This window comes from Castor canadensis, chromosome 18, assembly GCF_047511655.1.
Source record: "Castor canadensis chromosome 18, mCasCan1.hap1v2, whole genome shotgun sequence".
Taxonomy (NCBI): Eukaryota; Metazoa; Chordata; class Mammalia; order Rodentia; family Castoridae; genus Castor; species Castor canadensis.
The window spans coordinates 34,032,305-34,058,280 of record NC_133403.1 but is presented as its reverse complement, the minus strand read 5'-3'; the positions used below and the strand labels follow the sequence as shown (position 1 = coordinate 34,058,280).

General features: G+C 44.5%; 1 protein-coding gene across 3 annotated transcripts in view; it reads right to left on the bottom strand.

The window, feature by feature from the left end:
* Nucleotides 1-4,842: 4,842 nt before the first annotated feature.
* The window catches only part of Taok3 (TAO kinase 3), a 172,689-nt gene continuing 151,555 nt past the window's right edge, over nucleotides 4,843-25,976 (bottom strand). For all 3 annotated transcript variants that reach the window (XM_074060851.1, XM_074060852.1, XM_074060854.1), the window contains exons 17-21: nucleotides 25,596-25,799; nucleotides 16,676-16,915; nucleotides 15,243-15,455; nucleotides 6,437-6,619; nucleotides 4,843-5,593 (exon numbers count right to left, since the gene is read on the bottom strand). In XM_074060851.1, the coding sequence (XP_073916952.1) occupies nucleotides 5,432-5,593; nucleotides 6,437-6,619; nucleotides 15,243-15,455; nucleotides 16,676-16,915; nucleotides 25,596-25,799 (1,002 nt within the window). In that variant the 3' untranslated portion in view covers nucleotides 4,843-5,431. The remainder of the gene's footprint in view (nucleotides 5,594-6,436; nucleotides 6,620-15,242; nucleotides 15,456-16,675; nucleotides 16,916-25,595; nucleotides 25,800-25,976) is intronic.

Genomic DNA, 25,976 nt, shown 5'->3' with positions numbered 1-25,976 from the left:
AAGAGAACGATGGGGGGAACAATGCCAAAATCCTTGTCCGTGTTGTGCGAAGGTGGCACAAGGCGACCCACTGAGAGCTGTGGAAAGTGGGCAGGGGGTGGGGGAGAGGGATGAGGGGCTCGCAGGGAGCAGCACGAGGAGCCCCTCTGCACGCAGGACTGCACTGGGGAGGAAATGCAGGAGTTTCGGAAGCGAGGCCCTGTCCCGCGGGCCTGTGCCACCTTGCCACCAGCCCTGGGCTGCGGCTTCACGGCGGGGGACCTGCAAGCAGTACAGGGAGGCCCCGGGCTTTGTCCTAAGCACTGCTGTTCACATTCTTTTTTGAGGATCATCTCTGCAAGAAGGCTTGCTGGATTCTGGTGGGGTTTGCGTTGAGTCTCTCAATCAGTTTGGGGAGAAATGACTTTTTAATCCTGAGCCTATCAGCACACATGACTACTATACATTTTTATCCATTCAAGCTTGAAATCTGGGCTGCGGGGGGTGTAGCTCACTGGTAGAGCACTTGCCTGGCATGCATTGAGGCCCTGTGTTCCATCTTCAGCACTGCAAAAAAAGTTTTATTTTTATTTTTAGTTTATTTATTTAGGTAGGTAGGTAGGTAGTACTGGGGTTTGAACTGAGGGTCTTGCACTTGCTAAGCAGCCACTCCAGCCCCTTTGCTTCAGTTATTTTTCAGGTAGGGTCTTCACTTTTTGCCTGGGGCCAGCCTCGACTGGCGATTCTCCCAATCTCTACCTCCTGAGTAGCTAGGATTACAGGTGTAAGCCACCATGTCCAGTCTCCCTATAAAGTCTTAAGTCCGTTTCAGCACTTTCTTTTCTAAGTAGAAATCTTAGAACTGTACTTTTATATTTATTTCTAGGTATTATACATATTTTTTGGAATGCTGGTCTCCAACACACAAGGTTTGACTTAATGATTTTTCCACTTTACAAAAGGTATAAGCACATCCTAAACTGAGGGGCAGCTCTACAGTGCATCAAATTTTTTTTTTTTTTCAGTGCTGGAGCTCAAACCCAAGGCCTCACACATGCAAGATAAGGGCACTGAGGGATACCCTTACACATTTTGTATGACTTTGATTTTTAAAAATTTACTAAATGTTATTTTATGACACAGAATATGCCCTGCCTTGGTAAATTCAGCATTTTATTATTTACGGGGCATTTCCCATCCATTTATTTTTGATCTGGCTGTGCCTTTACATTTAGTCTGTCTCTTGCAGGTATCATGTAGTCTCTGCCTTTTAACTGGACTGTTTAGACACCATCAACATTTAGTGTAATTATCATGGTGGACTTTCAAGTCTCCTATTTAATGATATGATTCCTGTTCATCCTCTTAAAAAATTCTTCTGTTCTTCCTTTCTTTTGAATGATCTGTATATGTATATATTTGGTGGGACTGGGGTTTGAGCTCAGGGCTTCATTCTTGCAAAGCTGGTAGTCGACTGCTTGAGCCATGCCTCCAGTCCTGATTTGAATATTTGGTCACTTGGGATTCTTAGCTATTGCACTGGGTTTGCTTTAGGGATTACACTCTTATTTTTCATGGTCTCCGTAGAGAGAGACCATGCTACTGCAAGCAAACCGTAGAAGCCTTGCAGTCATGCAGCCCCCAGCCCAACCTTTATGCTGCTGTTGCTGCAGGGATATTTCTAGACATTAAAACTCTGACCAGACAAGGTTGTAATTTTTGCTTTCAACAGTGCTATATATTTGAAGAGTTTAAGAGGGAACACAACACACACTGTTTGGAAAGGGGGGAAGTGGGAATCTGATGGTGTGTGTTCAACGTCTACTGTGCACACGTGTGGAAGCATCACGATGAAGGCCCCTCATTCAAAAATAAAATTAAACAACCACAGTACAGGAGGGGAAAAGGTCTTTTATATTTATCCAGATATTTACCATTTCTGGCGCTCTCCCTTCACCCTAAAAGCTTTCTTCTTGTGTTGTTTCCCTTAAGTATGATGAGTTTCCTTTAGCATTTTAAGTGGAATCTTACCAAGCTGGGGCCTCCAGTGATCCTTCTACCTCAGCCTCCCAACTGGCTGGGACTCCAGGTGTGCACCATGCCATGTTTGGCCTGAAAGCATTTTTTTGGGAGCAAGTCTAGTAAAAATGATGCTCTTAATTTTTCTTCTTCTAAGAATGGTTTCACTTCATTCCTGCCTGGGTTGCTTCTCCATGACCATCTGCTGTGATTTCTTGACACTCACGTTGTCTAGGTTTCCATTATAATCAGCAGGAGAGAGACACTGCCACGTTAAATCAGAGCCATCAGAATGTGTTTCTTTGGAAACCATGTTGCTGGATTAACAAGGGGTACATGGACATTTCCATTTGCCCAGGGATATTCTTTTTCTTTTTTTTGGTAGTACTGGGGTTTGAACACTTGGCTTCTGATCCTTCCACCAGCCCAGTAATACTCTTTTCCAGTAGATACATAAGCAGGTAAGCTATTTTACCCAATTAATGAGATGGTCTCTGATGCCCCTATGACTGGATTTTTTTTTTCATTTTTCTTTTATTATTCATATGTGCATACTAGGCTTGGTTCATTTCTCCCCCCTGCCCCCACCCCCTCCCTTACCACCCACTCCGCCCCCTCTCTCTTCCCCCCGACCCCCGCAATACCCAGCAGAAACTATTTTGCTCTTATTTCTAATTTTGTTGTAGAGAGAGTATAAGCAATAATAGGAAGGAACAAGGGGTTTTGCTGGTTGAGATAAGGATAGCTATACAGGGATGACTGGAATTATTGCAACTCCATTAAACTGTCCTCCCCCCACCCCCGCCACCCCCACCATGGCCCTCACTGTTGATGAACTGAGTCCATGCCTCATTTACTTCTGTTCCTGTGGAGACTTCAACCATGGTTCCCAACACAGGAGTGACGCCATCCATCTCCTTTACTGCTTCATCCCAGGCATACAGTAGATACTCAATAAATGTTCCTTGGAGGAATAAGGAAGCGCATGCTGCTCCTGGCACTTATCTTTCCCTTCTATCTTTTATAGCACTGGTGACCAGATCAAATCATTTATGTCATCATTGTTTGGTGTTGGTTTTCTCCCACCCCTTGGTCATCCCAAGCACCTAGCAAGACATGATGTGCAAGGAAAGTACTCAGGAAATACTCACTGAAGGAATGAGAACTGGAGTACCCAGTACATCAAAGTGGGAACATACAGTAGAGGGAGAAAGGGGCTGAGGTCCCAAGGACCTAACTTCCTCCCCTGAGGCCCCACCTCTTAAAGGGTTCACCATCTCCCAATAGTGCCACAGACCTGGGAACAAGCCTTCAACACATGGCCATAGACACTCAGGGCCCAAACTAGCAGTTAGACAGCATGGCTCTGGGCCTCTCCCACGCTATTCTCAGATGTAACTAATTTGAAAGTTTGCAGACCTGAGGTGTGTAGGAAGCCCTAACAGCTTTATGGTTGATAACTTCTGTTATTTTAGGAGTATGCTTTTCTTCTCTAGTCTATCAGAGAATGACGAGTTACATTTGTCTGATAACTGAACCTTCTTTAGGATACAATGACCTTCAAGTCATCATTATAAAGAACATCTTGGAGGTGTAACTTAGTGGTAGGGCATGTGCCTAACATGTAAAGGGCTGGGGTTCGATCCTCAGCACTGCAAAACATGAAACGAAAGCTGCATATGGTTTCAGGATGCTAGCGACTATGGAGCCCACCCCTGAATTCAATTTTCAAAGCCTGGGAACTTTGAGATCTAAGAACGTAAGACCTTACTGAGATTGCCTCAACCCCAAAAACCATATCCCAGAGTTATAGCTACTACTATCATTGTTATACATAAGAGATTATTCTAATAAAGGAATTCACGGGAAGGGGGAGCCACATTTCAGGGGTCTGAAAATTTGGTTGTTGTGCCTTCTCTGTAGCTGGCTATTTTTAAAAGGGAGTCCAACTTTCCTCAATGCACGCTCATGCTTGCCTCTGTCTCTCCATGCGTGTACACGGTGTGTGCAGTTGACAGGTGGTTGCGTATTAACCAGCACAGCAGGAACCTGGAAGACACAGCTTTAACCAACAGTCTTGAACCGAGCCTTGGCGGAGCAGATGAGGGCATGAGCCTGGTTTGGGGCGTGTGGCCATCTCCCCACGTTACCCCCTACTGGACCTGAAAAACAATTCTCCTGGGACAAGAACACAGCGAGATGATGTGATGAACACTTTTATTTACAAATATAATTAAAAGCTCTGACAGTTATCATGCTCTTCCTTGGAACCTGAAAAATGTTTTGTTTTGTTTTTTTTTAAAGTGCATGCAAAAGAAGTAAAGCCTTTTTTTTTTCATCATTTTTTATTGTAAGAAAATACACAGTTTGAAAGTGTGAATAATGCAATATTTATGACCAAGAGATGGGACTTAGGAAGGGGAAGGGAAATAAAGAAAAAGGTCGAGGTGATCTGACTGAGAGACAAGTGTTGAACTCCAAATACTGAATTGGAAAAGGAGGGAGGTAGGGGCGGGGGAGGAACAGGAGGAGGAAGTAAAAAAATTTGATCAGAGAAACAGTTAAAATACAATATGAAAATAAGTAATACCTCTCCTTAAATTCCTTCTATACACAAAATACACGATTTGCCAAAGCCCAATCTGTGCTACTGGGAGTCTGTGGGCTCCTTAAGTGTACTCACATCTCCTGCAACAGCAGAAAATGGCTATGATACAGAATATGCCCAAGACAAGTTAAACTCTTGCCAGCAGGCTCTTAAAAATCACAAGATTTCTTCACCCCACCCACCCCCACCCCAAAAAAGTAATAATATGTCACCACTGATATGTACATCACAATTAGTTTCTGTAAAATGTATCAAATTTTCAATCTTTAATAAAACTTTGTTTTTTTTTTTTTTAATTCCTGATGAATAAATACCAAAAAAAGAAAAGAAAAGAAAAGAATGCAGCAGCGAGTTAAGGTGTAAGGCTGCGGATACAGTCTCTCTCCCCCTTGGCATTCGCTTTATTCATATTATTATTTTTTTGCTTCATTTTCACAGATTGGTAGTAAAGACTGATTGCTTAAAGCAATATACATCCACTTTTTTTTTGTTGTTACTGTGGTTTATTGGTTTTGTTAAAAGTGTCTCCCAGGTTTTCACTGAAACATTTTGAATCACATCAACACTGTGACGTGTACCATGAATAGAAGAGACGGCCAGGCTCTGGCCAGCACTGAAAGTTGACAACGGGGGAGGAAGGGGCCCCTGATGGAGGAAGAATAAACAGGCACTAGTCCGACACGATGTCAGTAAGAGTAAGAGAGAGAGAGAGAGAGAGAGAGAGTGAGAGAAACGCCCGTTAAAATGGGGAATGTGGTTTTGCAGGGTCTGAACTTTTTTTGTTTTCTTTTTTTTTTTTTTTTGTAAATGGCAAAAAATTGAATCTCATCTATAGTCCTCCTTAGGAAAATCTAATGTAACCAAATTCCCAAACCCCATCCGGAGGCTCTCCACGTCAAAGGTTTCCATCTCTCGTTCTTGCCTTTCCAGGAGGAACTTGATCCTCTCGCTGCGTTCCTTCTGCAGGGCGGCCAGCTCCTCTTCAATCTGAAACAAGCCAGTGAGCAGGCCTTAGCATAGAGGCTCCCAACGGGCACCTGAGACACACACGGGAGTGAGGGTGACCTAGCCATGGAAGGCTGGAGAGTCCCGTGACAAATGTCTTGTGTCTTATCCATCAGGTCTCAAATTTGCTACATGGATGAAAACGCAGGGGCCCAGCTTGGGGAGCAACACCATCTGAGAGGCAGCTGGGCTGGTCTAGGTCAGCATCGTGTCTCAGAAGGAGCCAAAGGACAACAGAGCACACTGGGATAAGCCAGGGCCTCCAGGGTCATTAGGAGTTTATTCTAGGACAGTAGCTGCAGAAGCAGGCTGGGACAGGATAGGACTGCTCACCAGCTTTGAGACTCCTGATTGTCTTTCTTCCCTGTTTTTTATCTCAAAGGGCTGTCACTTACTATGCATGGCAATATGGACCTAGTTTCACTTTAATTCTTGTTTTAAGAGTCCTGCTAGTGCTTGCTTTTGGCTTAAAAATAGCTGAAACGCCAGATCTGCACTTGGCTTTTTTGTGCCATTTGGTGACCCTGCTGACATGACAGCCCATGGACTTCTCACATGTCATATTAGCCACGTGCCACACAGCCAGCTGTGAAGATTCAGAGCTTCCTAGCGTTGTTGCAGAAGGCTCAGGCTGTGGGGTCAGACTTACCAAGAGGCTGAGCCTTAGTGCCCTGGCCTGAAGAATGGGGCCAGTGCCTGCCTCTCGGGCTCTAGGGGAGCACTGCAGACAGTAAGTGAAGGAAGGCTCCATGAGGGGCAGCTCCCCAGGCCATGATATCCACTCCTCCCACCCCCCACCCCCCACCCCCGCCAGAACTCTCATACCTTCTGCTCGAGATGTGCTCTGCGCAGAGACACCCTCTGCTCTAGTTTCTGGAGCTCGCGCTCGTGCTGGGCCTCCGTCTGCATCTTGATTTTGCTCTGGTAGGCATTGAGCAGCTCCATCTCCTGCTGGAGCTGTAGCCTCAAGGCCTGGCATTCTGCTTCTTGAGCCTCATCTAGCCGTAACTGTGGGCACAGAAGACACACCCTGTAAGCCCTGGGTCACCCCTCTTGGGAATGACTAGAGAGGTCTCCTTGTATGGACTGAAAGGGGTTCCCTGGGAAAAACAGATGCCCTGGTAATTCACAGTTACCTGTGAAGTCCTAAAAAGCCATTCTTTTCAGGATGGCTTGAAACCTCAGCAGTAAGTGTGGGAGGCTACTTGGCTCTAGTGACTGAGCCATGACCGGAGGGTTGCTTCCACCATTCACCTAGATTGTCACCTTGCCAACTGCTTAACCTCTCTAGATCTTTTTTTTTTTCTTAAGAAAACTACAATATTAGTTCCTACTGTCTGAACTTAGTGAGGATTAAATGAAAGAATTCAAGAAAACCCCACGCATAGTTCTCTGTATGCTAAGCATTCAATAAATAGTGGTTCCTACCATTATTTTCCTTTCTCCACCATTTCCATATTTAGGTACTTTTAACCATAAAAAAATGCTCTGCTTTAAATGAACCAAAGACCCATCAAGTTTGAGGAACGCCACAGTATTGCTATGATCTAGTTACAGCATGTTGGTACCTGACATTGACCATACAAGTCAGCTTGATAGCTGGCCCATCCAAAAGTCAGGTGGCTCAAAATTTGTTCCCCCAGGGGGTGTCTGATAATCTTTGAGGTGTATTCTAGTTTTCTGCAATGAAGTCTAGATTATATAAACCACATTAACAGAAGCAAAGACAAAAACCACTTGATCATCTCAATAGATGCAGAAAAAGCCTTTGATAAGATCCAACATCATTTCATGATAAAAGCGCTAAGAAAACTAGGAATAGAAGGAAAGTTCCTCAACATTATAAAAGCTATATATGACAAACCTACAGCCAGCATTATACTTAATGGAGAAAAACTGAAACCATTCCCTCTAAAATCAGGAACCAGACAAGGATGCCCACTATCTCCACTCCTATTCAACATAGTACTGGAATTCCTAGCCAGAGCAATTAGGCAAGAAGAAGGAATAAAAGGAATACAAATAGGTAAAGAAACTGTCAAAATATCCCTATTTGCAGATGACATGATCCTATACCTTAAAGACCTAAAAAACTCTACTCAGAAGCTTCTAGACATCATCAATAGCTATAGCAAGGTAGCAGGATATAAAATCAACATAGAAAAATCATTAGCATTTCTATACACTAACAATGAGCAAACTGAGAAAGAATGTATGAAAACAATTCCATTTACAATAGCCTCAAACAAAATCAAATACCTAGGTGTAAACCTAACAAAAGATGTGAAAGACCTCTACAAGGAAAACTATACACTTCTGAAGAAAGAGATTGAGGAAGACTATAGAAAGTGGAGAGATCTCCCATGCTCATGGATTGGTAGAATCAACATAGTAAAAATGTCGATACTCCCAAAAGTAATCTACATGTTTAATGCAATTCCCATCAAAATTCCAATGACATTCATTAAAGAGATTGAAAAATCTACTGTGAAATTTATATGGAAACACAAGAGGCCACAAATATCCAAGGCAATACTCAGTCAAAAGAACAATGCAGGAGGTATCACAATACCTGACTTCAAACTATATTACAAAGCAATGACAATAAAAACAGCATGGTACTGGCACAAAAACAGACATGAAGACCAGTGGAACAGAATAGAGGACCCAGATATGAAGCCACACAACTATAACCAACTTGTCTTTGACAAAGGAGCTAAAAATATACAATGGAGAAATAGCAGCCTCTTCAACGAAAACTGCTGGGAAACTGGTTAGCAGTCTGCAAAAAACTGAAACTAGATCCATGTATATCACCCTATACCAAGATTAATTCAAAATGGATCAAGGGTCTTAATATCAGACCACAAACTCTAAAGTTGATACAGGAAAGAGTAGGAAATACTCTGGAGTTAGTAGGTATAGGTAAGAACTTTCTCAATGAAACCCCAGCAGCACAGCAACTAAGAGATAGCATAGATAAATGGGACCTCATAAAGCTAAAAAGCTTCTGTTCATCAAAAGAAATGGTCTCTAAACTGAAGAGAACACCCACAGAGTGGGAGAAAATATTTGCCAACTATACATCAGACAAAGGACTGATAACCAGAATATATAGGGAACTCAAAAAACTAAATTCTGCCAAAACTAATGAACCAATAAAGAAATGGGCACGTGAACTAAACAGAACTTTCTCAAAAGAAGAAATTCAAATGGCCAAAAAACACATGAAAAAAATGCTCACCATCTCTAGCAATAAAGGAAATGCAAATTAAAACCACACTAAGATTCCACCTCACCCCTGTTAGAATAGCCATCATCAGCAACACCACCAACAACAGGTGTTGGCGAGGATGCGGGGAAAAAAGGAACCCTCTTACACTGTTGGAGGGAATGTAGACTAGTACAACCACTCTGGAAAAAAATTTGGAGGCTACTTAAAAAGCTAGACATCGATCTACCATTTGATCCAGCAATACCACTCTTGGGGATATACCCAAAAGACTGTGACACAGGTTACTCCAGAGGCACCTGCACACCCATATTTATTGGGGCACTATTCACAATAGTCAAGTTATGGAAACAGCCAAGATGCCCCACCACTGACGAATGGATTAAGAAAATGTAGTATCTATACACAATGGAATTTTCTGCAGCCATGAAGAAGAACGAAATGTTATCATTCGCTGGTAAATGGATGGAATTGGAGAACATCATTCTGAGTGAGGTTAGCCTGGCCCAAAAGACCAAAAATCGTATGTTCTCCCTCATATGTGGACATTAGATCAAGGGCAAACATAACAATGGGATTGGACTATGAGCACATGATAAAAGCGAGAGCACACAAGGAAGGGGTGAGGATAGGTAAGACACCTAAAAAATTAGCTATCATTTGTTGCCCTTAACGCAGAGAAACTAAAGCAGATACCTTAAAAGCAACTGAGGCCAATAGGAAAAGGGGAACAGGAACTAGAGAAAAGGTTAGATCAAGAAGAATTAACCTAGAAGGTAACACCCACACAGGAAATCAATGTGAGTCAATGCCCTGTATAGCTATCCTTATCTCAACCAGCAAAAACCCTTGTTCCTTCCTATTATTGCTTATACTCTCTCTACAACAAAATTAGAAGTAAGGGCAAAATAGTTTCTGCTGGGTATTGAGGGGGTGGGAGGGTGAGGGAGGGGGCGGAGTGTGTGGTAAGGGAGGGTGTGGGGGCAGGGAGGAGAAATGAACCAAGCCTTGTATGCACATATGAATAAAAAAAAAAAAAAAAAGAAGTCTAGGTTATAAAGGCAGCCTGGCCAAGTTTCCTCTCCTTACAGCAACAGCTGAACTTGGGGCCAACATGCCAGATCTTATGTGGGAAATGGGCCAAGCCAGCCTGCACAAGTGCCAAGCAGCCACCTCACAGAGACGGAAGCTTTGACCCACAGCAGGACAACGCCTAGGGGCTATGGCCCCCATCCTAGGTTGGTTCTGTCCACAGACAGCTGTTTCTCAGTTTGGCTGAGAACTGTGATATTAGAAATCCAGAATTAGACAATTTGGTCTACCCTAAGTTATCAGCAGGCTTCCACACAGATACTCACTCCCTACCTTATCTACAATTTGTGACAACTAACAATCTATCACAAATTCTGGGTGGAGAAATGAATTTGTGAAATGTTACAATAGTTTTAGTAAGTTATTTGTGGAGGATCTTCTTTAGTACTTCTGGAGACATACACAGTAGAGTTTAAAAGAACATGAGTAAGTTATGTCATCGTATTTCCAAGGTGCCTTCTGATAATTAATCCTAATGGCTTTTGTTAAAACCCACTGAGGAGTTCAGACCGCTCCCTTCTGTTCCCCATGCCAAATGAAGGGAGGAGATGCTGGAGCCGAGAGCAGTCAGACTACAACAGGATAGCCTACCAGATGAACACCAAAGTGTTCTGTGGCTCCTGGGGAAGACTGCAATCGGCTCTCTCTGGTATGGGAGGTTCCTGACCAGTAACGAAAATGACAACTTTATTCTTTTCTGCTCATCTGTATTAGCTGCTAGAAGCCCTGAGAAGTAAGCAGCTGAGAAGACATCTCAGTGTCTTGTTTCTGGCATTTTCTTATTATTGTCAGAAAGTACGAGCAGTACCAGCTCCACTGTCCAAGTCCCAGTGCTGGAAATCAGAGGACATTCCAGGATTTGGTACTTATCACCTAAAGTTACACATCCCAAATCCATTCAAAAGTTATTACCAGATTACAGATAAATGTCACGTCTGCTTTTTAGAAACAGACGGGGGTAGCATACCATAGCGTGGCTACACCACAGGCTCGCAGGCTCCCCCAGAATGGGTTTCAGCCCTGGCTCTACACTAATTAGCTCTGTGAACCCCCTAAGCCAGGGGTTGGCACACTGTAACCCATGGGCCAAATGTGGACTGCTGCCTGTGTTTACAAATAAAGTTTTATTAACCACAGGTTCACTCATTTGCGTGTTATCTATGGCTCCTTCTGCAACGCAGTGGCAGAAGTTGTTGACAGAGACCTGCGGTCCACAAAGCTTAAAATATTAACAGAAAAAGTTTGCCAAGTCCTTGCCTGAGTAGGAGCTAACTCGAAGCACCTTTCCTTCAGGGAGCCTCAGGTTCCTCACCGTCAAGTTAGGGTTTAACCCTCACTCCTTCAAAGGGCTTTAACAAAAATGAAATGCACTCTTGCCCATGAAGCTTTCAAGATGGCACCCGGCACGGGGTCAGGAAGAAAAGCTGTGACTTCCTCCCTGTTTCAGAAGAAAGTTGATCGCTCTTCTGCTATTCAAGATCATGAACCTGCATTACTCATCCCATTTTCTCCCACCATATGTGATAAGCACTCATTGGACACTTGCTGCATGCCAGACATTGGCACAGATGCTAAGAATACAAAGATTGATGAGAAGTCTACCTGCTGCTGTTTCCCTAACAATGCTCTCCCCTCATCCTTGCCTCTCACCTCTCAGCACCCCCACATTCCGCTCATTGTCATCTGACCCCCTACTTACATTGCTCACGCTAAGGACCTCTGTGTAGTCCTATCTCACGTGACCTTCCAGCAGCATTGGCACTGCTGACGGCCCCTTCCTTGGAATTCCTCACCCTTATGCTTGGCACCTCTTTTGCCCTCTGAGACCCCACAAGCACTTTTTGGTGTTCTCCTCCCTGCCCTGCTTGCCCCTTTCCAGTAGTCCTACCTGTGGGACCTCATTAAATGCAGCTGCTCCTTAGGGCTTGATCCTGGGCTCTCTTCCTCCTCTAACCCCTCTTCCTAAGGAATTTCACGTACTCTTGAAGATTCAGCTGCCATCTAGCATGCATCTAAGCCTCTGCTCAGACTTCCTGTCTGACGCCTGCGCTAGCTTATCCAGTCTACATCTCACCTGGGGGTTTCCCAGCTGGAGCTCAACACAACATTAACTTGCCATGTTCCCTTCCCACTTCCCAGTCTGTTCCATCTCCCTGTTCACACATCAGTAAATGGCTCAAACCAGAGGTGGAAGTCATTCCAAACCTCCCTCTACCCCCAACCTGCCACTAAGTGCTCTTGACTTGCTAGCCTCTCAAATTTGGCCACCTCCTGACTGACACTTCTGGTGCGGCCACCACTCCCTGGTGCACAGGAAAGGCAGTGATCTCTTTAAATCTGCTCTTGCCAAACCCTGGGCCATTCTCCACAAGTCACCGAGCCATCATCTAAAAACTCACATCTGATACCAGGCCCCTGCTTAACAATGCTCGATGATGTCTCAGTGTAAGCATTCTCAAAACCTTTGAGGCTCTTTGTGACCCATTCTGTCTACTGTCTACCTTCCAGTCTTATTCTCAAGCTGTCCCCTTCTACACTGAGTTCTTCAAAGGTACATTGCCTTCCATCCTGTACCTACTGCTCCTCAGCTTAAATAATGTGCCACTGAGTTTGCTCCCAACTCCAGACTTGCCTAGCTCTCCTGTGTGCACGCTGCTGGCTTCTTGCACTTGCTCTGCTGTTACCCAGCGTGGCCTTTTCCAATGCTGGTTTCCTCCATTCTTGTATAAATTCCACAAGGACCTCACTGCTGTCTTTTTCTCTGTGGTATTCCTGGGGCACGGTGAAGGCACTCAATAAACACTTGTTGAATGAATGAGTGAATGAATGAATCAACGAGCGCCCAGCTCCCACCCTCAGCCCGAGAACATGTGCAAGCTTCACCCAGTTGACAATCTTTCTTAAATTGTCTCCCTTCACTGACGAAGATCTGGGGAAAGCAGTCTCACAGTTTCTCTTTCTGGTGAACTGGGGTTTGAACTATTGACCTTGTGCACTCTACCACTTGAGCCACACCCCCCTGTCCTTTTTGATCTAGTTGATTTTTCAGATAGGACCTCATGCTTTTGCCCAGGCAGCCTCAGACAGTGATCTTCCTACCTATGCCTCCCTGTTAGCTGGGATTATAGGCATGTACCACCATGTCTTCTCCTTCATAGTCACTCTTTCAATGCACTATAATGTCTCTCATTCCCACTGCTCTACAGATATTTGTGACAAGCAGTGGACAAACCCACTGCTAAACCCAGGGAAGCGTCTCAAAGTTTATTATTCTAGCTTGTCTCTGCACATCTGAAATCTTCAGTTAGAGCTTTTGCTCGGGTGTCTGTGACATGCTCTCCTGGTTCCCCTCCCATGTGTTCTTCTTTGGTCTGTTTCTAAGTGGGCCTCAAATGTTGGTATCCACCAGACACTGTCCTGAGTCTCCTTCCTCACTAATTCTACCTTCTGCCCCAGCAGCTACAACTGGCCCCACAGGGCAATGGAGTTGAATATTTTATCTTTTTTCCTGACATCCCTTGGGAATTGTATATTTCCATGTCCATGTACCTTTCTGCATGGACACCAGTGCAGCTCAGACACTCTCCTAGGCTTCCAGACTCCTTCTACTTTTCTATCTTGGTAGAATGGTGATTATTGTAGTCTATTGTCAAACCGACCTTTCAAACTGGTCACTAAGTTCTGTCTATTGCACTTCCTAAGTATTTCTCAAGTCCTTCCCTCCTCGCCATTGCCTTTAGCATCTCTCTCCCCACCTCACTCTGGTGCTAGTGCTTGAACCCAGGACCCCACACAATAAGCTTGAACTCTACCACTAAGCTCCACCCTAAGCCCAGGCTGCTTTCTCTCAGTTCAGGCCTTCATCTTTTTTTTTTTTTTGTAGCACTGGACATTGAACTCATGCATGCGAGGCAAACACTGAACCACTGAACTATATCCCCAGACCCCTTCATCATTTTTTCTGGACTCTTCCAGTAGCTTCCTACCAGGTCTCTTACCTCTATTTACTGCCCAACTGCCAGCACCTTCCTCTAACACACACCGAACCATTATCCTCCTTCTTAACGAGGTCTGGCAGCTCCCCTTTGCCTATGGGGTGATGACCAAACTCCTGCTTTTGAGGATCTGACCCCTGACTAGCCACTGCATTCATTAAAAGAGCACTTTCTACCCCGGCCATGGCCTGCTGCTCATTGCTTCTTCAATACACCACCGTCTCTCAGGTCTCTGCTAAGACTAACTTTTCCTCTGAGCCTGTAGTAAACTAGTGCTGATTAAGATTCATTTCCTTGAGAAACTGAATTTCCAGGCAGCTCTATCCCTGGCTTCCCAAGGCCTCTCTGACCTTGCCTCTTGGGGTTCCTGTTCTTTTTCTTTCTTTCTGTTACTGCTGAGATGGAACTCAGGCCCTTGTGCATGCTGGGATGGAGTTCTGCCACTGACCTACATCCTCAGCCCTTGTTTTACTGGTTCAGGGTCTTGCTATAGAGCCAGGCTGGCCTGGAACTTTTGATCCTCCTGCTTTAGCCTCCAGGTACTGGCACTTCAGGTGTGCACCACCACACCCAGCCTGATCCTTAAATACTGGGCTCTCAACCATGCTTGCGGGGCCCAGGTGCACACTTGCCACCTTTGGGCCTTTGCCTAAGTAGGTCCCTTTTCAGGGAGCCTGTTTACTTCAGTGACTTTCTCTAGGCCTCTTGGCTTCCTCAGACAGCTTCACTGTCCCTGCTTGTCCTGCTATAGCCCTGTGCCTCCTGCTTCAACACTCACTGTGCTGTGTCACCGTGGCTTAATTATCTGAACTCCTATGTGGGAGGGCACAGACCCCTGCTCTACCTAGCTCCTCACTCTAAGCCCAGCACAGTGCTGGACACAGAGTCTCAGCCAAAGTTTATTGACTTAAGTGTCTGTGTGCCTGTCCTCGTCACTTGACTGGGAACCCCATAAAGACAGGAACAAGGCCACTGATTGGTGCCTGACGTTAGTTGGGGATGGTGGTTGGTGAACCTCTGATGAGTGAGACATGACATCACACACCGTATCTATCAATCTTGCCCTCAAAGACCCCCATGTGCCCCCGGGCTGGTTTAGCAAGCTATTCCTTGAGTTCCATCTTATAGACACTTCAGAAAGTATCCGCACAGGTGTGGTTTTATTCTGCGTCGTCACTTCCTCAGGTCTTCGGGTGGAAAAACACCAATATCCTAACTTTGTGTAAGGAGGATCTTGGGAACAAAAGGCTGGATCTTGAATTTTCTTGAATCTCAAAGCTCTTGAAGCGTGGCACCAAACCTACCCACTTACCGCTTGAGAGGCCATCATCTCATTTATGCTCTGTTCATACTGCTCTGCCAGGATGGCAAGCTTTCTCGTCTGCTCGTCCTTCAGTGTCTTTAAGATTGTTTTGTGCTCATTCTTTGGAGTAACTTCCAACTGGTGATTCTTGAGTGCTTTATACTGTTTGGTCTGTACTTTGCAAGTGTCCTGAAACTGTTTTTTAATTTGCATTTCCATGGCCTGTTAGAGAAAAGTGACAGAGAAAAATCAAGATATGTCAGTTGATACAGAGAACCCTCTGTTACAACGACACAGTACCAGTGCTGGGACCACCTGGCTTTTGGTGCAGTGACCCACCCACCTTGCCAGTCAGCAATCATAGAAGAAACATGGGTGACACAGACTAGGGTGAGCGCTATCACTGCTTTTCGTTTAATATCAAACAAACAGAAGGAATTTTGAACTTACAAATGGCCTTGTAACAAGGGGATGATGACTCTGTCCAGACTGGGGAATATTACGAAGCCTAGCTTGGTGGAAGGTTGGCAACTACCTTCATGATTTTAGTCAAAGTCCTTAGTGTTTTCTACTGTTATTCTTCTTTCTTTGTGTGTGCATGGGCATGCACCCTTTCCCCGTTTCCAGGGAAGAAAGGGGATGGCATTATATAAGCAGCTCTCATGGCTGTGACTTAAGTGTTTCCTTGGCAAATCAATAAAGGGAAACATCTGGATAATGTCATATCCCAACACATTTGCACTGGATTTTAGCACCAGCTGTGCTGACATCCAATTTGCAAGGGGGAAAGGAGTGTGCTGTTAAGGTCAGAAGGCACTCCATCAGGCTGGCCAGGGACATGTGTGCATTTTATGAACATTTGGAGGACTTCTGGTGACAGGACACACTAATTGGACAGCTAGGAGTTTGGCTAGAACAGGCACATACATGGCCAGTGAGACTGAGGTGACCTCATATCTTTGCCAACGCTGACCACGTCCTCCCTCACACACACCAATGGCTTAGTGTGCAGAGCTTGTTAACGAGGGGTCTGCTAGAATTAGCTGGAGGACAGTGGGATTAGTGGGAGCCACTGGCACCATCCCAATTCCTGGGCCTGTGACAGACCTCACTCCCAAGTCACAGCAGCCCTCAAGGTAACTGCTACCAATACAACTTCCTCATTTTCTGGGATGGGAACCACAGGCTGCTCTATGTCCACTTCTAGAGAGGACAGGTCACCAATGACGTCAAAGCACCACGTAAAGGAATAAAAAGAAAAACTGAGAGGCCACGCAGCAGGATGGTTTTGAAAACAGCTCGCCTGGCTTGTTGAACACAGACTCCTGGACTTTACAGGCTGGAGATTCTGAGCCAGTGGGCATGAGGACCAGGTGACTCTGACACTCAGGCATGGGGACCTCAGTCCGGTCCCACTCTGTCCTGTCTCTCTTTGCTCTCACCTTTAAGTTTTTGGGCTGTTGCCGGAGTTCCATGACGTGCTTCCTATGCAGTTCCCTCTCTCGCCTCTTATTGTACTCCAGCTGGTTTTCCAGCTCAGTCTGGTGCTGTAGACGGATCAGATCCATGCGGAGCTTCTGTAACGTGTGCAGCTGCCTGTACTCCAGCTCTCGGGTAGACTCGTCATGCCGGATTAGCATGGCGTGCTCCATCTCCTTCTGCGTCCTCTTCTTGTTCAGTTCCTGCATTCCAGAACAAAAGATGAACACAAAGAGATAAGTGGAGGGGAACTGGAAGGAACCTGCAGCTTAGTGGGAGATGGCAAGGAATGGACTGCAAACAGGCTCTTAAAGCCATTTGTGTTTGCAGCATGACTTAATGAGATTAGATAAACAGTATCTGGAGCTCCAGGTTCTGTTTGTGTGTCCACCACTCACAAGATGGGCAACTTCACAGTAGTTACAACTGCACTATGTACAAAATGTTTGTAAAATAGAATAATTCCACCGAGTTCCTCCTACCTCACAGAGCTGCTGTGAGCCTTAGTTAGCTGATGTGTTGTGCTGTAAATAAATGTTGAAATATGGCTCTCCACCCTGGCTTCCCATTAAAGTCATATGAACGTATGAAGCTCAAATCCCACAACATGAAATTCTGTTAATTGTTTGGGGAGGGCCCTGGTGTTAATGTTAAAGGGTTCTCCAAGTGATTCTAGTAAACTTCATTACACCGCTAATGTCTGTAATGTTTTAAGCTTTCTGGGAAATACTCCTTTTGCACATATCAGAAGCAGGCCGGTTATCTATTTGCTAAACTCTGAGTTTGGGGCATGCTGGGAAAAGCACAGGAGGTCTCTCTCCTTTCATCTCTTCCACCACAGATTGCCTGGTCATTTCTAGATCCAAACACTCTGCTTTTCAGATCTATTCATGCCTGTCTGACACTTTCTCTCTCCTTCCTTGTTGAAGCAAATGAGAAAAGAGGAAGTTGGGCAAAAGTTTTTCATTTACCAATTCAAGAATATTTTCTAAATATACTCTATGTAAAGACTTGAACCCTATGTTTTGTGAGTCTGTGGTTTGAACCAGGGCCTCCCTCATGCTAGGCAAGTGATCTACCATTTGAGCCAGGCTCCAGCTCTTTCATTTGTATTTTGTTTTTTGAGATAGGATTTCACTGATAACTTTGCCAGGGCTGGCTTTGAACTCGAGACCTTCTGCCTACACCTCCTGAATAGCTGGGATTACAGGCATGCTTCACCACCTGACACATACAAATGTTTGCTTAAGCCATGAGTTTTGTCCTTGACTTGCTAACACTCTAACAGGGAAGTGTAACAGACATTTATTGAAGGACAGGCTGGGCTCAAGGCTGACTGAAACTCTTTCCTCTCCCAGGAATTTGGAGTTGACATTCAGAGTCAGTTAATCTCAGGGATGGCTGGAACTGATGGACATTTACAAATCCCTATATGGTTGGTCATCTGCTACTATGGGGGCCGAGGATTTGAGAAAACCGACTTCAGAGCAAGAAGAATGAAAAGAGGGGGAACATATTCATGCTCAAGTTCTCTGACTGGCTCTCAGCCCACCTTTCAGTTGAGCTGTATTACTGCCATTGAGTTTCATGAGATATTCTTGTATTTTTATAAGAAATGCCCTGGGCTTAATCGAGCCCAAATAAATTCAGTGAACATCCAAGCAAAAGAATGTTAATTAAAACAGGGAAGTAAGTTCTGTGTGCAAGTTTAAAAGAAAGCAAGGCTGGACTGGATGAGTTCTATGAGGGGAAGAGGTTACTGCTCTAAACTTTCTGAGAAGGGTGGCATTATTGACAAAGGTCAAGGAAAGGACAAAGCTTGAGCTGGACTTTAAGTCAGAACAACAGGCTGCCTCTCTTCTCAGATGGCCTCCACCGTAGGAGAAATGCAAGCCCAGAATGTTCACAGAAATGTTAGTAACGTGGGCACACTGGTGCACCTGAAAATGGCTTGTGTACCTGGTCCTCTTGTGCACCTGGTCCTCTTGTGCACTTGAAGGGAAGTTCTTAAAACAGCACAGCTTCTAGTACCACAGCACAGTCACAAACCTTTCATTTATTTATCCAGCAAACATTTGCAGAGCTGCTGTGTGTTGGACACTGAGGTAGGCACAGGGGATAGAGCAGGGAATGGTATACCTTCATGGAGGGAAACAGCTAAAGTAGCAACACAACTTAAATGTTTCAAAGAATAAAAGATATAAAAGAGCATCTTTCTCTATCTTCTGTGTTTTTCTTTTCCTTGTTTTATTTATTCTCTTTACCTGGACCACCAAATTTCTTCTTCTAGAGATCAGTAACTGGCCCCTAGGTGGCACCAAAGAAAAGTGAGCCTAGCTCTTCTAGACAAGGGCCAGGAGAGCCAAGCTGAGCCAAGGAAAGAGCCTGTTCTGAGTTGTTCTGAGGTCATTGTATCATTTTCATCCTACAGTTCCAGGGGTCCAGATATCAGGCATTTATCCCTCAATTTTCCCAGACTGACCAAACTGTCCAAACTGAATCCGTGTTCCCCAGAACCCTGATACTCATGGGGCCAGGGAGGGGGCAGAATGGGGACATTCTGTTTGTTTGTAAAAAAACAAAACCCAGAACAAGCAAATGCTATTTGGGGAAAGTAGGTGCTTCTCTTTGTTTAAGAGGACTGGCTTGGCATACTGAAGAACACCTGCATAAAAATTACCTGGGTTATGAGAGATCTACAAGCTACCCAGCTTCTTCTGCCATGTGCTGAGGTTTGGGAGTCCATGGGAAAACAGTGGGCTCAGGAGGGTGTCAGCATTGGCTGCCCCCTTGACTGTGGCCAAGAATCGTATCAACACTTTAGTTTCTTCAGGGTAAAGTAAGGATATTGGTCCCTGCTAAGTACCACGCTTGTGAAGGTGACATCAAAGACCATAACAAAAAGCTTCAAGAATAAAAAAACGTTATTGTTTTCCTGCATCCAGAAATGTATATCTGGCACATAGTATCTTCAATCTAGTGTTTATAAGTTGTTAGAAGAGAGAGAAACGTGGTACTGAAATGTTTTTTCTGTTACAGTGTGTAGACTGGTCCTTTATCTTATTAATTTGTGTATCTTAGTTGCCGTCTATAATATTTTAAACCATGGGAAAACTATTATTCACCTTATTAGCAGCCCAATGCTGTACCTACATAATAATGTGCAATGTGCTTTCTGGTTTTTTGAGACTGAAAAAACCAGGCTGTGTTGCCCAGGCTAGTTGGTTTCAAATCCAGGGCTTAAGCAATCTTCCTGTCAAGGCCCTGGAGTAGCTGGGACCACACCACCAGGCCTGGCTCCCAATTTTTAAAATTACTTCACATACCTCACGAAGTCCCAATGGCAAAGATTTAAATGTGGTGGTAAGGCACTTGAGAATGGAGGGACTGACATTAGGTCAGATAACCCCCATAAAGCAGAACTGAGGCTAAAATTCAGGGGTTTAGGTTTGCAACATTTTCCATGAAAACATGTCCCAACAAACATCTTTTTTTCCTGCTACTTCTTCAGTCTATGGTACTATATTTTGAAGAACTCCTCTGCTCCAGCTAGACCCGATGCAATGGTCTCTTTATTTGTACAGATGATGAAATAGACAGTAGAGCCACAGGCCTCTGGAGCTCACATTCAGCAAAATGAGCCAAGAAGAAATAAACAAAATGAACCTGAGGGTACAGGTGACTCTGCCCACTAATGCCATCAAGGCCTATCTCACCAAGTGAGAGTGAGCTCTGGGTTCAAATGCATGAGCTTTTCATACAAGATGGTCCCTAAGCACTATTGTACTTTATGTGACTCTAACTGCTGGCTAAAATGTGCTTTGAGGATGTTCCCTCCCATCCTCTTCCCTAACTGTTCAAAGCACTCTGAGTTCCAGCAGAAGTAATAGTGGCTTCTTTACTTTCTTGTTTTTGTATTTTTGTCAGTACTGAGGTTTGAACTCATGGCCTTGCACTTGCTAGGCAGGTGCTCTACCACACGAGCGCCACCCCCAGCCCGTTTTGCTTTGGTTATTTTTCAGATAAGGTCTTGTGCTTTTAGCCCAGGACCAACCTCAGACCAGACAGTGATTCTCCTACCTCCTCCTCCTGCACAGCTGTGATTATAGATGTGGGTTATTTGTTTTCCTGGCTTGTTTGCTGTAATGCAGTCTTGCTAACTTTTTACCAGGCTGACCCGGAACAGCAATCCTTCTGATCTCCCAGCTCTTGAGTAGCTGGGAGAATGGGCATGAGCCACTGCACCTGCCTGTGGCTTCTTTTAAAAGCAGCTAATTTCACTCATGTAAAATTTTATTCTAATCGCTACTGAAACTGAGTAAAAACTAGAATTCAAACTTTTTTTTGTGGCACTGGGCGTGGAACCCAGGGCCCTCACACATGGTAGACAAGTGCTCTACCACTTGAACTACATCCCCAGCACTTTTTTCAAATTTAATTTTGGGACAGGGTCTCACTAAGTTGCTCAGGCTGTCTTAAACTTGATCCTCCTGCCTTAGCCTTCCAAGTAGCTGGCATTACAGGTGGGTACCACCACACCTGGGTTAGAATTCAAACTTTCCAAGGGAACTGCTGCTAGACTGTGATCTTTTTCTTAGTTTCACATCTTCATTTCAACAGCTGGCTAAAAAGGGTGAAGCCTGTGCGTGCATGGTGAGTGAGGCAGAAGCTCTGCCAGTCTACATGCTTTCATTAATTAAAAGGATTGCTAATATACAGTTTAGGCAAGAATACTGGGAAAGATGGGCACTCTTAGATTTTATTGGTGAGAATATAAAGCCGTAGAAGGCAATCATGAGAATTTTTTTGCAGTGCTGGAGATAAAACCCAGGGTCTGTGAATGTGCTCAAGTGCTCTTCTACTGAGCTTCACCACCAGTCCTGGTGATATTTAAAACTTTTCATAGAACTCCTTGACCTAGAAATTCTTCTACTGAGAAACATCCTACAAAAATACTTGTATATGTGTAAAAGTATTTACTTATTTATTTTTGTGGTGCTGGGAATGGAACCAGGATATGCTAGGCAAGTGCTCTACCATTAAGCTATACCTGTAATCCCTAAAAATACTTATGTATGTACAAAGATGTTTCTACAGCATTGTTAGAAATACTGTAAAAGTGCCTGATGAAATAAATGATCTGACAGCCATATAAGAAAACCCTATGAGGTTATGAAGAATGGACTAGTGCTCAATGTGGCACATTGTGAAAGAAAAACAGGGAAAGGCCTCATTGTGGTGGGTGCCTGCTGCTTTCTGCAGGCTCAGGTTTTTTTTTTTTTGTACTTTGAGAAACTACTCCACCCTATCTGGAATCAGAGGCTCTTGAGAGCAAGGGGTGGGTACATCATCAATGAAGGTCTCTCGCCTAGGAAGAGTCTCGCAGGAAATGATACAAAGATGACTGTGGTGGGAGGAGATATGTCCAAACGGCAGAGCGTGGAGTGTCTGTCAACACTTGTCCTCTATGTCATGGGAAGTGCTCTTCCAGTGTGGCAGGCTCTTCATCTTTTCTGCTTCCATTCTTCAGCTGTCACCTAACCCAGAGCTTCTGGGAAATTCCTTTTGGTGCTTAAGTCAGCCACAGTTTTGTTTCTACTGCTTGTGAATCAAGTAATCCACTGGTACAAAGCAAACTCATTTTTGTAAGTTAAAGTCATCAGCTGTATGCAGGTATACAGGGGAAAAAACCTAGACCCATGTATGCCAAATTAATGGTTGACTGTGTTAGGGTAGTGACTGGGTGGAATGAGATGATCAAGGAAGAATGGGGAGTCGCTGGTCACATGGTACAACTGTTAACAATCCTTCATTGCATACTTGAAATTTGTTAAAAGGCTAGATCTTAAGCCTTCCTAACACTCATGCATGCACACACAAGTTGTTGCAGAGGTGATGGATATGTTATTAGCTTAAACGTAATCATTTCACAACAGATACATATATCAAAGCATTAAGTTGTATACCTTAAGGATATATAATTTTTTATATGTCAACAATATCTCAATAAAACTGTTAAAAGAACTTTTACTGCTGAGCTTTCCTTAGCTCAGCTGGTTAAATCCAGTATGTAGAATTGAGAACATGAATTCTGTCATTTGGGTGAGTAGGTACCTTCTTTGGCTTCTGGTGATGCGAACTTTCCCCTTACCTTTACGCTTCCACCAATTGCGTGCTGTTAGCGTTAACACCACTGTCATACAGAAAGAACCCCAAAATGCCGTACTTCCAGCTGGTGAGTGGAATTTTTCATTTTCATCTTTGAACTTCTCACAAACTCAAAATGTCCAGCTCTGAGTGAATTCAGTTCTTACCAAAACCTTTCTCCAAGCTTCCCTGTTTGTACCCAGCTCTACATTTCTCCAAGTTTTAAATCCTAGAAGTAATTTTGATTCAACCCTCACCTTTTCTCTCATATCCAACTGCCTGCCATGCCCTGTTTATTCTGTTGCAAATCTCTCTTGTTTTCCTTTGGTGGTACCGGGAAGTGAGTGCTTTGGTGGTACTGGGAATTGAGGGCCAGGCAGGAGCTCTACCACTTGATCCACGTCATCAGTCCTTTTGTTTGTACTTTGTTTTCAGATAGGGTTTTGCGCTTTTGCCCCAGTGAACACTGGACCTCCATTCTCCTTCTGCCTCCTGAGTAGCTGGAATTATAGACATGTCCTGATATACCCAGCTTGTTTTTGAGATAGGGTCTTACTAATTTTTTGCCCAGGCTGGTCTTGAAACATGATTCATTGTACCTCCCTCCTGAGAGGCTGGGATTACAGGTGTGTACCACTTCACCCACTCTTTTGACACCTACCATGGCCATCTTGTCCCTTCCCTATATCCTACCACCCAGCACGATCTCTATGCTTCAAGTCTCTTCCTTCTGAGCCAATATTTTTGTTTGCATTATGGCCTCCATAAGGAGCCAGGGTACTTTTCCCATAACCACCCCATCCCTAAAATGTTAATCCTACCAGGTCTACTGTGTATCTGTCTAGGTAGTGAGATCCTGCAGAAGGACACAAGCTGTCAAGAACCCACTTTCACCTTCTTGGGGGCAGTGTGGCTCTCACTGAGGATACATGCTCTAGTCAATCCATGTGTCACCACCAAAACAGGCTCGTGTCTCTACATTCCAATTTTAGCCAGACCATTCCCTGCTCAAATCATCCAGCCATTTTCTTCTTCCAAGAAGAGATAACACAGACAGAGATCCTGAGTGTGGCCTTGAATCATATGTGATCAACAAATTTGCATTTATCCTTTCTTCTTTGCATTCAAATATAGCTCTCCAAGCCAAATATGTGGCACAAACCTGAAATCTCACCCCTCAGGAAGCTGGGGCAGGAGGATGACAAGATCAAGGCCACTCTGGGCCATAGACTGAGACCCTGTCTAAAAAAAACCCAGCTCTCCAAAACCGGAATTCCAGTTCACTTTTCCACTGACTATACATGAAGTATTTGCTCCCCTCACATTGACAAATGCCTTTTTAAAAATTTTTTATTTTAAATAATCAAACTTCATCCTTTTTCTCTGATTACCCCAGGTTGTAGTGATTTCCTATTGAGCTTATTGTCTGTGACCGACTCACTCTCTGCACTCTTCCTTTCAGTGAATGCAGTCGTAGACCTCCAGCCTCCCCAAGTAGAAACTGGTAAGTAAGTATTTTTTTTGAGACAGGGTCAACCCTAGAACTCACGGTCCTTCTGCGGCAGCCTCCCAAGTGGAAGTCATTTTTGACTCCTTCTGAAATGTTCACATGTATTTGTTCAGAATGACAAGCAGTTTTACTTCAGAAATGTTACTCTGAGGCTGGGTGGGGAGCCACCTGGTCAGCCTGTAGAAACACTCTGTCTCAACAAATAAGTTGGACGCTGTGCCTCAGGCCTGTGGCCCCATGTACTTGAGAGACCAGGAGCAAAACCACAAGACCCTAGCTGAAAAACAACCAAGGCAAAAAAGGGCTGTAGTAGAGAGCATGCTTAGCAAGTGTGAGGCCCTGAGTTCAAATCCTTCTACTGCCAAAAAGAAAGAGAAAGAAATGTACTCTCATCTGATCTAATCTGCCTTCCCTGTGGGAAGGGCATCCCAGCTGACCTCCCTGCACTGTGCCTTCTCCCTGCTCCAGCCTGGGAGCCACACTGATGCACTAACTCTTCACAACAAACAAATCTTATGTGCTAACTCCTCTGCCTAACAGTCTCCTGTGGCCACAGCTGCCTTTAGGCTACTAGCTAAACGTCTTGCCATAAGCCAAGTGCTTCTATGCTGCTCCCAGCTACACTGGCTGTATGGCTCCATTCCACACAGCAGAACTTCTCATCCACCACTGGCTCCTCTAGCCCCTTCACCACACCTCACGCCTGTAATTATCTCTCTGTTACTGCAGGTAACACCTGGCATTGTAATACATCTGTCACCCATCCCGTGATGCCCGTCCTAGGCCCAGGGCTTCCTGAAGACAGGGTGTATAGCTGCGAGGTAGCCCTGGCATCTATCACAGTCCTGGCACAAAAGTGGCACTCTGGATGAACAAACTAAATTACAGAGTACTCTACTGCTAATTCTAGTGTCACAAACACACAAGTCCTTGACAAGCAGGCTGAAAGCAAAGCTCTCTATTCTGTCTCTTTTGATACTTCATTGTGTGATATGGTAGTGAAGGTACAGTAGGTGTTCATTAAAATTCTTTTATTTAGAACAAGTTGATTCCTGTTCTTGTTCATGGTAAATTTACTCCCAACTTATTTTGTGCACTACTCTGACTCAGGCCCTATGCTAAAGGCTGAGGACGCAGGAGTGGACAAAGCAGACGAGGCCACGCCCCTCCTATAGCCTGCTGTACTGTGAGGCAGGACGGTAGGCGCAAGCGAGCGCAGTAAATACCTCTCGAATGTTCTGCTGCTCCACCTCATGTCGCTTGGTCATGGTTCTCCGCTTGAAGAAACGGCAGTTTTTGTCGTAGTACAGTCTCTGCTGGGTGAGAAGATGGGCTTCCTCTTCGGCCTGTGTGTGCTGCAGGTTCTCCTTATGCTTGGATATCCGCTCTTGCTTTTCCTTCTTGGGTGTGCTATGGTCCTCATTCATTTCCTTAAAAAAAAAAAAACCAAACAACCAACAACCCAAGCTAGTTTCATAGAACAAACCATAATGCACCTATTGCAAGTGTAGGTTAAATTATTTGAGAAGTGCAAGCACAGAAAGGCTTGGTGTTGCACATTCCATGACCCCAGCTTTTTGTCTTTTATTTTCTTTTTCTGATTGAGT